A 13512-nucleotide genomic window follows, 5' to 3' on the forward strand; every position below is an offset into this window, starting at 1 on the left:
AAATGAAAATACACCAAAAAAATTGTAAGTGTTAAAAAAAAAAAAAAAAAAATTGCTATGGGACTTGGCTACGAAAAAAAAAAAAAAAAAAGAAACAGAGGAAAAAAAAGGAAAAAAAATTAAAAAAAAAAAATTTTTTTTAAAAAATTAATAAATAATATTTTTCATTCTTTACCAATTACTAATCATTTTAAAATATCTAAATTCACAAAACTTTTATTTTTTATTTTTTTATTTTTTTATTTTTTTTATTATTCAAATAAAGAAAAACAGTGAATTGCCTGGAAGAATTAGAAAATATAGATTCAGATGAAGAGTTAGATGTCGAAATTGATCCAAAGCTTATAAATAAATTGGATAGACAGGGCAGGAAATACGAATTTGTGGGGGATGGTTATTCAGATGAAGACGAAGATACATCAGATGGTGACTATGAACCTTCAGAAAGTGGCAGTGATATTTTAGATGATTATGACCATTTAGATAATATCAACGAAATTAAAAAAATTCAAAAGCAACAAAATGATATAACCACCTCATTATCATTGTCAACAACTACCACAACCACAGCATCATCAACAAACTCAACTACTACTACCAATACTACTGCCAATACCACATCAACCTCAAGTTTTACAACTACCGAAGTTTTAAACCAAGAGACAACACAATCATTAGAACAAGATGGGGAAAGAGAAGAGAATAATGAAGAAGAGGATGAGGAGAATATAGAATTAGTAGCTCGTAGCTTTATGTATAAATATATTAACGAAAAAAAAGGATCGGGTATAGCTCCAATGGAATTCACTAAGGAAATTGGTTTCAAACTTGTTTTAGAGGAAGAGGATGATGCATGGGAAATTATCACTGCATTTTTAACAAGAAAAAAAGTTGCAGTAAATTTATTTTTAAATTATTTAAAATACAATTCATTGGTCAAGCCTTACAGAAAGAAAATTGCAGATTTACAATTAGACACATTCGACAAAGTTATTGAATTGTTTCAAAATAGTAAAAATATAGTAATAATTACAGGTGCAGGTGTCAGTGTAAGTTGTGGTATTCCAGATTTCCGTTCTAAAGGTGGTGTATATGAAACAATTGAAAAAAAATATAGTTTACCCCAACCAGAATCATTATTTGATATTCACTATCTAAAGAGCAACCCACGAGCATTTTTCGAATTTGCAAAAGAGATATGGCCAGGATCCCACCGTCCATCACCAACCCATCATTTTATAAAGAAATTAGAAGTTGAGGGAAAGTTATTAAGAAATTATACACAAAATATAGACACATTGGAGCATGTTGCAGGTATTGATCAAGAGCATTTGGTGAATTGCCATGGTAGTTTTAAATCAGCAACTTGTATTACATGCAATTATAATGTCCCAGCCGATGATATCCGAGAGTATATTATGAAAATGGAAATTCCATATTGTAAAAAGTGTTCAGATGGCAGTTCTTTCATGAAGCCTGATATCGTATTTTTTGGGGAAAGTTTACCAGACCGTTTTGATCAATGTGTAGTTCAAGATATTAAAAAAGTAGACCTATTAGTGGTAATGGGTAGCTCTTTACAGGTTCAACCAGTAGCCTTGCTTCCAGATATTTTAGATAAAAATGTACCACAAATTCTTGTAAATAGGGAAATTGTAGCACAACCCCACGAGTTTGACTATGTTTATTTAGGTGATTGCGATTCGTTTGTGAATGAATTATCAGCTAAACTAAATTGGTCTTAAAAAATAAAAATCTAAAAAAATCTAAAAATAAACAATAAATTTACATTTAAATTATGTGGTTTTATTTAAATAAATATTTTATTTTATAAACAATTAATTTAATAATACTTAATAATTTTATTTTAGATTAACACAATTTTTTTTTTCTTTATTATTATTATTTTTAATGGTCTAAAATTCTAAGTGTGCCAGATAATACCTTGTTTTCCAAAGTAACACCGTCTGGAATATCAATTCTCTCACCATGATTGGCGACAATGATAACGGTTCCTTTAAGTGTGACATTTGAGCCAAAGTAAACATCACCAGAAACTGTTAAATGGTCCAACTCTAAAAGATCTGGAATTGATTTGAATCTTTTTTCATACTCTGAAACACTTGAAAATTCTTCACCGAGTTTAATTAATGGTACATCTTGACCTTCACGTTTTGGATTTAACTTAACTTGACCATGATCAAATTGGAAAATGTTTGATTGGGCAAGTAATAATTGTGAGGTTGATTTAATTGGACGATATCTATCACGTGGTACAAAAATAGCAACAGAGTTCTTAAAGTTTTGAATTCCCATACCTGCTGGAGTTTCAAGTTGTACTAAAGCTTTATGATTTTCCATCTAGTTTTTAAAAGTAAATTTAATTAATATATGACTACAATATTAAAGTTATTATTATTATTATTGTGTATATTTACTGGGTAGTTAACAATCCAATCTAAAACTAATTTATCTTCTTTAATTAAAGTTGAAACTGATTTAAGATTAACCCAAATATTATTTGTATTCCAATATTTAAAATCTTTAAAGATCTTTAATTTTTCTGCTTTAACTTGTGATAACTCTAAAAGATGGAGTCTATCTTTGTAGGACATTAAAATACCACCAGTTGCATCGGTATTAATACGATTTGTAACTTCAACACCAAATTCAATTTTTTGAAGATGAATATGATTTAATACCTCTATTATAATAGTTTATTAGAAATTTATATTAGTTGATGTGTTGTTGTCATTCTTATTGTAATTTTAATTAATTACTTACGTATATCAATGATTGAACCTAAATTTTCAATATTTGAAATGTACATATATTCTTTACCTTGAGCTAAAAATTCATCCAAAAGACCAGATCTTTGAAGTGATCTGAAAACATCACCACTACCTGGTGGATACCATTCTTTTGGATTAAATGGAGTATTTGGTTTTGGTACAAGGTTTAATGTATCTTTGTACATTTTTGGGAATACTGATTGTTGGAAAGTTTTAATTGTAACTTTATGGGTCTTATATTTTTCAATTACTTTAATTGTTTCATTATTTGTTTTGAATGAATTTAAAATTACCAATGGTACATCAACGCCATAGTCTTGATTAATTTGCTAAAAAGAAATGAGTTAGAAAAGTTGAGTTTTATACAGTGCTATCAATTCTAATCTACTTACTTCAATGTGAGCAACAGCCATATCCAAAAAAGAAGTACCTGTGGCAACTTCAATTAAACCTTTGGCAGATTTGCAACCCATACTATTACCCAAGCCACCATTTAATTTAATTACAACAAGTTTGCTTAATAATCTTGAGGCATTAGATTGATCGACTGGTGAAAGAACATGGAGTTGGTGATAATCAGCCATATCGGATCTATTTGGAATTTTAATTTCATCAGTGTAGATTTTATCTTTATTGATATATTGATGTCTTTGTTGTTGGAATGCTTTGATTTCATCAGCTTTCATACCAATGGCTTGTAATTGACTGTCCTCAAGTGGTGCAGCAAATCTTGCGCCGTGGCCTAATGGTGGATAAAGTTCTTCATCATTTTCACTGAATAAATCTACATTCTTATACATACTGTGTAATGATGCTGATGATCCTGCATTTGTTAATTTTGGTTTACTTTCTGCCATCTTTTGATATTAAATTAATTTATTATCTAAATAATGAAAAAAAAAATAAAAAAATAAAAAAATTAATATATATTAATTTTGAAAAAAAAAAAAAAAAATAAAAAAAAATTTTAAATTTTTTAATTTATCATTATTATATTAAAAATATGATTTTATTAATAATATTTTAAATAATGACATACTAAATTAATTTGTATCAAATAGTAATTACTTTTTAAATAAAAAAAAACAAATAACTTAAATATAATATATTATTGATATATTAATAAAAAAAATAACAAAATTTTTTAATTATAAAAAAATTAAAAAAAAATAAAATTTATAAAAAAAAAAAAAAAAAAAAAAAAACTCCCCAAATTAACTATATTTATATATAAATATTTATTTTTATTGTTTTTTTTTTTTTCAATATGGAATATATTTTAAAAATAGTTATTGAGAGTGGGTGTTATTTATGATTTTATTCTTATTAAAAGAAAACATATATTTAATAGGACCTACATACAATAATATAGATGTTTAAAATAATTTACATATACCATTGCATTTCGCAATTATATTATTGAGACCTGAGTTTTGTTATAATATTGCATGGAACAATAAAACTAATATGGTTGTTATATCGCACATAAATTTAAATATTATAATAAATAGCATTATAATAAATGTAACATGAATAATCATATATGTTATACAAAATATTCATAATTAATTTAATTATATATTTTATTTTTATTTACATCATATTATTATTATTGCATACTGTTATAATAATAATCTAATTTACTCTTATTATTATAATTTCAAAATTTCATTTTTTTTTTTAAATTTTTTATTTTTTAATTTTTTATTTTTTTTTCTTAATTAAAAATAATTTTTTTTTTTTTTTGTTAATTAAAAAAACTTTATAAATTCCCAAACAGATATTTTTTTTCATATTTTCTATTTTTTCAAATTTCTTTAGATACAAGCAATAATAAATAATAATAGCAATAGTAATAAAATGAGCTATTCAGATAAACACAAAATTAAAACATGCACAATGCAATTACCTGTTAGATTATTATTAGGTCCAGGTCCATCAAATTTACATCCAAGAGTTAATCAACAACTTACAAGTAGCATGATTGGTTACACTGATGCAAATTACTATACTGTTATGGATGAAACTATGGAATTAATGAGATATCTCTTCCAAACTGACAACCATTTCACAATCCCAATTTCAGGTGCTGGAACGTAAGTAAAAAAAATAAAAAATAAAAAAATAAAAATAATATGAAAATAAAAATGCTAATAATGTTTTATTTTATTAAAGAGCTGCTATGGAAACTTGTGTTTCAAATTTAATAGAACCAAACGATAAAGTTGTTTGTTTAGTTTCAGGTTTCTTCTCTGATAGAATTTATCAAATGGCTGTTAGATATGGTGCAAATATATTAAAAGTTGACAAGCAATGGGGAAGTTGGTTCAGTTTAGAAGAGATCGAAAGTGCATTACAAACCCATAAACCAAGTTTATTAACATTAGTATTCGGTGAAACCAGTACAGGTGTCAAACAACAAATGGAAGGTGTTGGTGAATTATGTCACAAATATAATTGTTTATTAATGGTTGATTGTGTAGCTGCTTTGGGTGGTGTTCCATTCTTTGTTGACCAATGGAAAGTAGATGCATGTTATACCGGTGGTCAAAAATGTTTAAGTGGTCCACCAGGTATCAGTCCATTAACTTTTTCAGATGCCGCTTGTAAAAAAATTGCTACTAGAAAAACACCAGTTGCCAATTGGTATTTAGATACATTATTATTAGGTCAATATTGGTGTCCAGAGTATAACTTTGCTGATGGAAAAGTAGTCAAATCTGATCCACCACCAATGAGAAAATATCATCACACAACCCCAGCCAATCTTATCTATGCTCTCCGTGAATCACTCATTCTCTTGGTCGAAGAGGGTCTTGATAACGTTTGGGCCCGTCATCAAGCTGCTGCTATTCAATTATATCAAGGTTTAGAATCATTAGGTCTTAAGCCATTCGTTAATGAACTCAATGAAAGTTCAGAAAAAGGTGGTCGTCTTTTCTCTTTAACAACCGTTACCATCCCAGAAGGTGTTGATGGTAAAATGGTCATGAAATACCTCTTAGACAACTTTAACATTGAAATTGCCGGTGGTATTGGTGCTTTTGCTGGTAAAGTCTGGAGAGTTGGTTTAATGGGTTTCAATGCTAATCCAAGTAATGTAAAATTATTAATTTCTGCAATGTCTGATGCCTTAAAGGCCAATGGTTACAATAATTAGTTTATTAAATAATTAATTAAATAAAAATAAAAAAAAATCAAATAAAAAAAAATAAAAAAAGAAACTATAAATCATTTATTTTATTTTTATTTTTTTTTTATTTTTTTAATTTTTATTTTTTTATAAAATTTTTTTTTTTTTTTTTTATCAATTAATTTTTTTGAAGCACTTCACAATTTTTTATTTTTTATTTTTTATTTTTTTAATCTCTTTTGTTTTACATAAATAATAAATAAAATATAAAAAATATCAAACTTAATAATTGGATAAGTAATTAACTACAAAAAATAAAATATTTTTTTTAAAATTATAAAAACAAAAATAATAATTAAAATAATTTTAAAAAAAAATTTAAATAAAAATTTTCTTTTTTTTTTATTTTTTTTTTTAAATTATATTTTTATTTTATACAGCTTTTTTTTATCAATATTATAATAGTATTTAATAATAAATATAAAGTTACAATAATAATAAAAATAAAATTAGAGATCAGTTAGTATTCTAGTCAAAGAAAATAAATACCATTATAACTATATTTAAACATAATATATAAATAATAATATTATATATAGAAATTTATAAAAATGGGTAATTTTTTCTCAAAAAAAGTAAGTATCTCTTATATAGCATACATTAAAAGCAAAAGAAATAAATATTAAGTATAGTTTTATTTATATTCAGAATGACACATTCGAAAAACAACTTTTAGATATGGAGTCCAAAATTTTAAACATGGAAACTAAAATTAACAGCTCCAAAGCATTCCACAAAGATATTATTAGAAAAATTGTTATCTATAGTTTCATTGTAGAGTTTTTTATAGTATTATTTTCTTATGTCAAATCCCGTTCATCAAACACATTTTCAGAAAAATCTATGTGTTATTTATATTCTTTATTATTCCCTATTTTGTAAGTTGATCATTTTTAATGTATATACTATTTTTTATTTAATATTGGTATTAACATTCTATATTATATCATTTTAGAATTTTAACATTAACAAAATCATATGGTTTCGTATTTCAATATTCGATAAAGAACTACGAAAACAAATTAGAAAAATTAAAAGTAGGTTTAGAAAAAAAATTGGATGACAGAAAGCGTGAAACCGATTTTGAGAATACAAAAAAACTTTTAGATAAGTACGAAAATATAATAAAGAAAAAAAGTAGGTATCAGATAATAGTTATAATTATTATTACAGTGATGCAGTATCTAAATATTTTTTTTTTTTTTTTAGAAAATAATAATAATAATAGCAACAATTCAAATAGTAATACAATTTTACCAACTTTAAATGGTAAAAGCAATATTTTAGCAAACAATACAAATAGAAACTCTAGGGCTCAACAACAGAATCCACAACAACAATACCAAAGAGCACAATACTCACCTCCATCTCACCCACAACAACAACAACCACAACAACAACCACAACTTCAATTACAACAACAGCAACAGCAACAAATGTTAAATCCAAGGGCTCAACAATTACAACCACACTATACACAACAACCACATCATAGAGTTCAATCAACATCACAAATTAGAGCAACTCCACAAAACCCTAAAGATAGTAAGTAGTTTTAAAATTTTAAAACTAGTTATTAATATAATATTAACTTTTTATTTTTATTACTTAAGAATGGTGGTTTGACAAATTAATTGATTTTTTAGTTTCAGATGGTCCAACTCATGGATCACCATTAATTTGTGAAAATTGTGGAACCAATAATGGTTATGTCCCTCGTGAAGAGATCCCAAGCATTCGTAAGTTTTATTTACTTAATAACAAATTGCTTTAAAATCATACTAATTTTTTTTTATATAGAATTCCGTTGTATTGCATGCAAATTTTTTAATTCTAAAAGTGAAAACAACGGCCACAATAATGGTTTAACAAAAAATAATAATATAGATGGCAATAATAATAATAATAACAATAATAATAATAATAATAATAATAATAATAATATAGATAATAATATAGATAATAATATTATAGATAATAATAATATAGACAATAATAACAATAACAATACTATTAATAGTACAGATAATAGTATTGATAAAATTGATAATAATATAGATGATAAAAAAAATAAAAATACAAATAGAAATATAAACTTTGATTCAGAATCAAAAGAGAAAAATAGTTTAGAAAGAGACAATGCAGACAAATCTAATAATAGTTTAAACAATAGTTTGGATACAAGCCTCAACAACGAAGATAGCTTCGACATGAATGATACCAGTATGGAATCAACATCATCCAGTAGCAAGGGTAAAAGTAAAGGAAGAGGCAAGGGCAAAGGCAAAAATAAAAATTCTAAATAAATAATTTATTATCTCTTTTTTTCCTTACAGAAATATAATTTCTTTTTTTTTTTTTTTTTTTTTTAAAAAAACCTAATAATAGTATAATATTTTAGCACTATATGTTTAAGTTTTTCAATCTGTTAAACCTAATAATAGTATAATATTTTTTTTGTGTGGGTATTAAAACAAATATAAATTTTTTTTTTTTTTCTTTTTTGATGTAACCCCCAATTGCATATTTTTAATGACACAGACTCAAGTTCTATTTATAATTTTATTGGCTGCATCTTGGAACAATTCAATCAGTTAATCTTATTTGAAAAAAAAAAAGATTAACTTAAAATTAAAAAACTTAATCTTATTTCAAACAAGATTAACTTAAAATTAAAAAACTTAAAATTAATTTCATTATATGGTAAATAAAAATATAAAAACTTTTTTTTTTTTTGTAATATAAACATACAAAATTAACATACTCTAACTTTTTTTATACAAATTTTTATTAAATGTAATTATTTTTTAAGTATTTTAAACTTTTTTTTAATATTAATTTTTTAAAATTTAATATAAAAATAGGGAAGAAAACTTTATTCAAATAAATTTTGATGGCTCGCTTAAGGGAAGAAATAAAAACATTCGTCCTGATTATGTTGTAGATAATGAAACTGGTGAAAGATATAAATTTATATCTTATAATGGGGATGAAAAAATCAATGTAAGAAAAGAAGATAACTCAAAATACTCTCCATCAACAAAGGACAAAAAAAGATTCTCTTATTTTGTTGTTAATCGTGGTGATAGTTCTGATGAAAGTGATGCTAGTGATTATGAAAATGATGACCAAGAAACTAATGCTGAGTTGCAAGCCGATCTCGATATTATGATTTCAGAATTTAAAGAAAAACTTATGATGCCTTTAGATAAAAAGTTAAAAGAAAAAGATATTGAAATTGCAAAATTATCAAAAGAATTAGAAAAATATGTAAAAAAAGAGAACCAAATAAAAGAAGTAATATATAAACAAAAAGAAAAAGATCAAAAGAAAGATAAATATAGATAAATGAAGAATCAATTTTATCTAATTGATATTACCAATAAAAAAAAAAAAAAATAAAAAAAAAAAATAAAAAATAAAGTGAATGTTAAACTAATTAGTTTTTTAAAAAATTTATTTATAAAATAATTTTATTGTATTTAGTTGATAAAAATGTATAAAATTTAAAAAGAATTTTTCAAAATTTTTTTTTTTTTTTTATAACCATTATAATTTTTATTAAAATGAATGATTATCTTAATTTTAAATCTAAATAATTTTGCAGAATTTAAAATTTATAAAATAAAAAAAAATAATTATTAAAAAAAACATATTATTTTAATTATCATTTTTTTTAACAGTTATAAAAATTAAAATTGGGTTACTATAAAAAAAAATAAAATTAAAAAAAAAAAAAATTATTGAATTGAAGGTATCAAAGAAATGATAACAGAGAATCTTTGTGAATTGAGAGACAGCAGTTATTCAAAAAAATAATACTTTTACAAAATGAAATCGGGTGTTTTTTTCTGCGAATCTCAAAAACACCAATTGGTGCGCTAAAACAATTATTATAATAAAAAAAAAAAAAGTTTATTTAAATATCTTTTTTTTTGAAAAAAAAATAATTATTTTAAAAAAAAAAAAATTATTTTTTTAAAAATTATAAATTAAATTAATTTATTTTTTAAAAATCATTAACCAACTTTCATACAAATAATATAATTAAACAGATAAAATGATTAAAAACAGAAAATTAAATCTTGAAGATACCAATGTAGCTTTAATTGGCACCGCATTAGATCACAAGGTTAAATTAGATGCCGCCCAAACCGAAAAACAATGGCACGGTGTTGGTCAAAAAGAAGGTTTAACTATTTGGAGAATTGAAAACTTTAAAGTTGTCCCAGTCCCAAAAGAAACCTATGGTAAATTCTACGATGGTGACAGTAAGTAATTTATTTGTTTTTTGATAATTTTTATATTTTTTTAAAATTTTTTATTAATTAATTTTCATTGTTCATTTTTCATTTTTCATTTTCCATTTTTCATTTTTCATTTTTTTTTTTTATTTTATTTTTTTTAAATTTTAATAGGTTATATTATCTTACACACTTTTAAAGAAGGAAATAGTTATAAACACGATATTCATTTCTTCTTAGGTCAATTCACAACTACCGATGAAGCTGGTACTGCTGCTTACAAGACCGTCGAATTAGATGAATTCTTAGGTGGTGGCCCAGTTGAATATCGTGAAGTTCAAGGTTTCGAAAGCTCTCGTTTCCTCTCATTATTCCCACAATACTTTATTTTAAGAGGTGGTGTAGAATCTGGCTTTAATCATGTCAAACCAACCGAATACAAACCACGTTTATTACACATTTCAGGTGACCGTAGTGTTAAAGTTGAAGAAGTTGATATCAACTACAAATCACTCAATCAAGGCGATTGTTTCATCTTAGATTGTGGTTTAACCTTATATCAATTAAATGGTAGCAAATCAAGTGGTCAAGAAAAAATTAAAGCTGCTGAAATTGCTCGTGCCATCGATGGTGAAAGAAAAGGTTTACCAAAAGTTGAAGTCTTTGAAGAAGGTGATATCCCAGCCGAATTTTGGAATACTCTCGGCGGCAAAGGTCCAATTGCAGCAAAAGCCGCTTCAGTTGCTGCTCCAAAATACGAAAAAGCTGTTTACAAACTCTCTGATGCTACTGGTAAAGTTGCCTTCACCCAAGTTGCCAAAGGTAGTGCTCCAAAATCTGCTTTGAAATCCGAAGATGCTTTCATCGTTGATTTAGGTAGTGAAATCTATGCTTGGATCGGCAGCAAAGCCTCAACCAATGAAAAGAAACTTGCCTTCAGCTATGCCACTCAATACTTAAAGGACAATAACAGAAATCAATACACTCCAGTCATTCGTGTTCTTGAAACTGGTTCAAGCAAACACTTTGAATCATTATTAAACTAAACCACACACCCCCCCAACTACAAAATTAATTTATTAATTCATTAGTAATAATCTAATGAATTAATAAATTTATTTAGAAATGTATTTGTAACAATAAAAATAAATAAAAACCTATTTATAGACTTTATAATTTTTAGAAAAAAAAAAAAAATATGTTATAAAACTTTATTAAAATATTTATTTATCATTCGATTTTTCCCATTAACATAATTTCATTTCCTTGATACACCATGTGTTTAATTCTGTATGAGGATATATTGTATCTTTTCATAAGCTCGTGACAGTCATTAGCCATGGTTGAAGCCTCTTCAATAGCATCAAATTTAATTGCCCAAACGAAATAGGTTGTGTTTTTATTTTTAATCCATTTTTCCAATACTTCTAAACTCTTGCTTGCTGGAATTGCCATGTCGTTGAATAACCAATCAACTCTTGTATTGTTGCCCAATCCGCCAATGTTTGATGGTGTAAATTTGGTGCCGTCACCATAAGTATGGGTGATAGATGTGCTGGTTTTAAATTGAGAGTCTAACTTTGATCTGTCAATGGTATAGATTTTTAATTTTTCGTTTTCTTGGCTATAAAGTCTTTCTAAAATTGAAGTCCAACCTCCTGGGGCAGCGCCCAACTCTACAACTGTTGATGATGGTGATGGAGTGGTACCCAATGTTTCGAATGATTCTATTAATTTTTTATAAGCTCTACTTGGTGGTATTTGATCACGCTCGATGGGGACAACACCCTGATTAAATGGAAGTGGGAAGGACCAACCTCTACCATCTTTATAGGTAGTTCTAGCCACTGATACATAAATATCATTGCTATTACCCTCACTAAATAGTATCTGTACAATAAAAAATGCCTTCTCTTTATCTTTTAAAAAATCCAAACCATTTAAATTATTGATATTATTGAATGCAATACCTATTGTTTGATTCTCTGGTACTGCTATTGAACGACCCCACAATCTCTTTCTTGTTGACTCTAACAATATCTCTAATGACTTTTTAACTCTTTTAATTTTATTTCTAAATTCTTTTTCTGTTTCGTTGTCTTGATTTAATGGATCCTCTTTAGTATTATTAAATGCTTGAATTGAGTAATAAAATTGATCACCATAGTAATAATGAAGATATGATAAAATTGGGTATAAATAATTAAAACATTCTTTTGCTATATCCATATTGCTAGAACTAACTGGTAACCTTTTGATCTTGAAACTATTTGGTAAAATTTGTTGAGTCCATATCATTGAATTATTAAATTTTTCATCATTTTCGAAATTTATATTTAAATAATTTAAAAACTCTTTATTAAAATTTGAATTTAAAAAATCTTCTGATGATTTAATTTTAATATTATTATTATTGTCGTTGTTGTTGTTACTATTGTTGTTTTCTAAAAAAAATAATGATTTTTCAACTGTAAATATTTCATTAGTATTATTTGGAGCTGTAGTATTACTATTGACTTTAATATTTTTATTATTTTTGTTATTATTACTATTATTATTTGTTGTTGTTGTGGTATCATTATTGTTTTTATTTAATGATCTTAATTCTTTTTTTAATAAATCTTTAAATTTTGATAAAGAATTAATAGTTGCAATCTGAGTTTGTGACATTTTTAATGTATCTGATGGGTATGGATTAAAGTCATAATATTGTGTTTTTAAAAAAGGTAACCATATACTTTGATTTGGTAAATCTTTATTATTGAACTCATATTTTTGAAATATCTGATATAAAGAATCTTCTTTTGAAACTGATGGTTTATTTATATGATCATTATTTTGGTTGTTGGTTGGGTTATAATTATTATTTTTTTTTAATGAGACCAATGAAGATTTATAATAGGTTCTAGTATTGTTATTATTATTATTATTATAATTACGAATTAAACTAAATAATCTAACATTATTATTATTACTATTATTTAATTTTATCATTATTATTTTAAATAAAAACAACTGAATTTTTTTTTAAAAAAAAAAATTAATTAAAAATTTAAAAAAAAAAAAAAAAAAAAAAAAAAAACGAAAATAAATTGGGGGTGAAATAAATACACCCTCTTTTAATTTTCATATAATCTAAGTTTAGCGAAGTTAAAAATATCTTTATTTATTTTTAATATATTACACTTGATAGATTCAAAATTTTTGGGGTTACCAAAAAATTTTTGAGTTATTTTGCATATGAAAAACCATATGATGAATAATCTAAAATTATGATATCCAA

General features: G+C 24.9%; 6 protein-coding genes across 6 annotated transcripts; 4 read left to right on the forward strand and 2 right to left on the reverse strand.

Annotated features, from left to right (window-relative positions):
- Positions 1-265: 265 nt before the first annotated feature.
- Positions 266-1745, forward strand: DICPUDRAFT_84948 (uncharacterized protein; the record flags this gene model as incomplete). The annotated part of the gene is made up of 1 exon (XM_003294429.1): positions 266-1745. A coding segment is annotated over one exon (1479 nt), but the record flags the coding sequence as incomplete, so codon positions are not given.
- A 163-nt stretch (positions 1746-1908) lies between these two features.
- DICPUDRAFT_159481 (UDP-glucose pyrophosphorylase) lies at positions 1909-3649 on the reverse strand (the record flags this gene model as incomplete). The annotated part of the gene is made up of 4 exons (XM_003294433.1): positions 1909-2361; positions 2439-2704; positions 2785-3121; positions 3185-3649. The coding sequence occupies 4 exons, from the start codon at positions 3647-3649 to the stop codon at positions 1909-1911; spliced, it is 1521 nt and encodes a 506-aa protein (XP_003294481.1).
- Positions 3650-4569: 920 nt separating this feature from the next.
- DICPUDRAFT_99972 (uncharacterized protein) lies at positions 4570-5995 on the forward strand. Its single transcript, XM_003294430.1, has 2 exons — positions 4570-4888; positions 4968-5995. Exons 1-2 carry the CDS (start codon positions 4653-4655, stop codon positions 5950-5952), a joined length of 1221 nt encoding a protein of 406 aa, XP_003294478.1. The 5' UTR covers positions 4570-4652; the 3' UTR covers positions 5953-5995.
- A 541-nt stretch (positions 5996-6536) lies between these two features.
- On the forward strand, positions 6537-9422 carry DICPUDRAFT_99973 (uncharacterized protein; the record flags this gene model as incomplete). Its single annotated transcript, XM_003294431.1, has 7 exons — positions 6537-6560; positions 6634-6863; positions 6941-7122; positions 7195-7530; positions 7599-7724; positions 7786-8244; positions 8855-9422. 7 exons carry the CDS (start codon positions 6537-6539, stop codon positions 9331-9333), a joined length of 1836 nt encoding a protein of 611 aa, XP_003294479.1. The 3' UTR covers positions 9334-9422.
- Positions 9423-10040: 618 nt separating this feature from the next.
- On the forward strand, positions 10041-11275 carry DICPUDRAFT_99974 (uncharacterized protein; the record flags this gene model as incomplete). The annotated part of the gene is made up of 2 exons (XM_003294432.1): positions 10041-10256; positions 10404-11275. Exons 1-2 carry the CDS (start codon positions 10046-10048, stop codon positions 11273-11275), a joined length of 1083 nt encoding a protein of 360 aa, XP_003294480.1. The 5' UTR covers positions 10041-10045.
- Positions 11276-11459: 184 nt separating this feature from the next.
- On the reverse strand, positions 11460-13223 carry DICPUDRAFT_43486 (uncharacterized protein; the record flags this gene model as incomplete). Its single annotated transcript, XM_003294434.1, has 2 exons — positions 11460-12673; positions 12740-13223. The coding sequence occupies 2 exons, from the start codon at positions 13221-13223 to the stop codon at positions 11460-11462; spliced, it is 1698 nt and encodes a 565-aa protein (XP_003294482.1).
- Positions 13224-13512: the final 289 nt, after the last annotated feature.

The sequence above is a fragment of the Dictyostelium purpureum genome, assembly GCF_000190715.1.
Source record: "Dictyostelium purpureum unplaced genomic scaffold DICPUscaffold_567, whole genome shotgun sequence".
Classification (NCBI taxonomy): Eukaryota; Evosea; class Eumycetozoa; order Dictyosteliales; family Dictyosteliaceae; genus Dictyostelium; species Dictyostelium purpureum.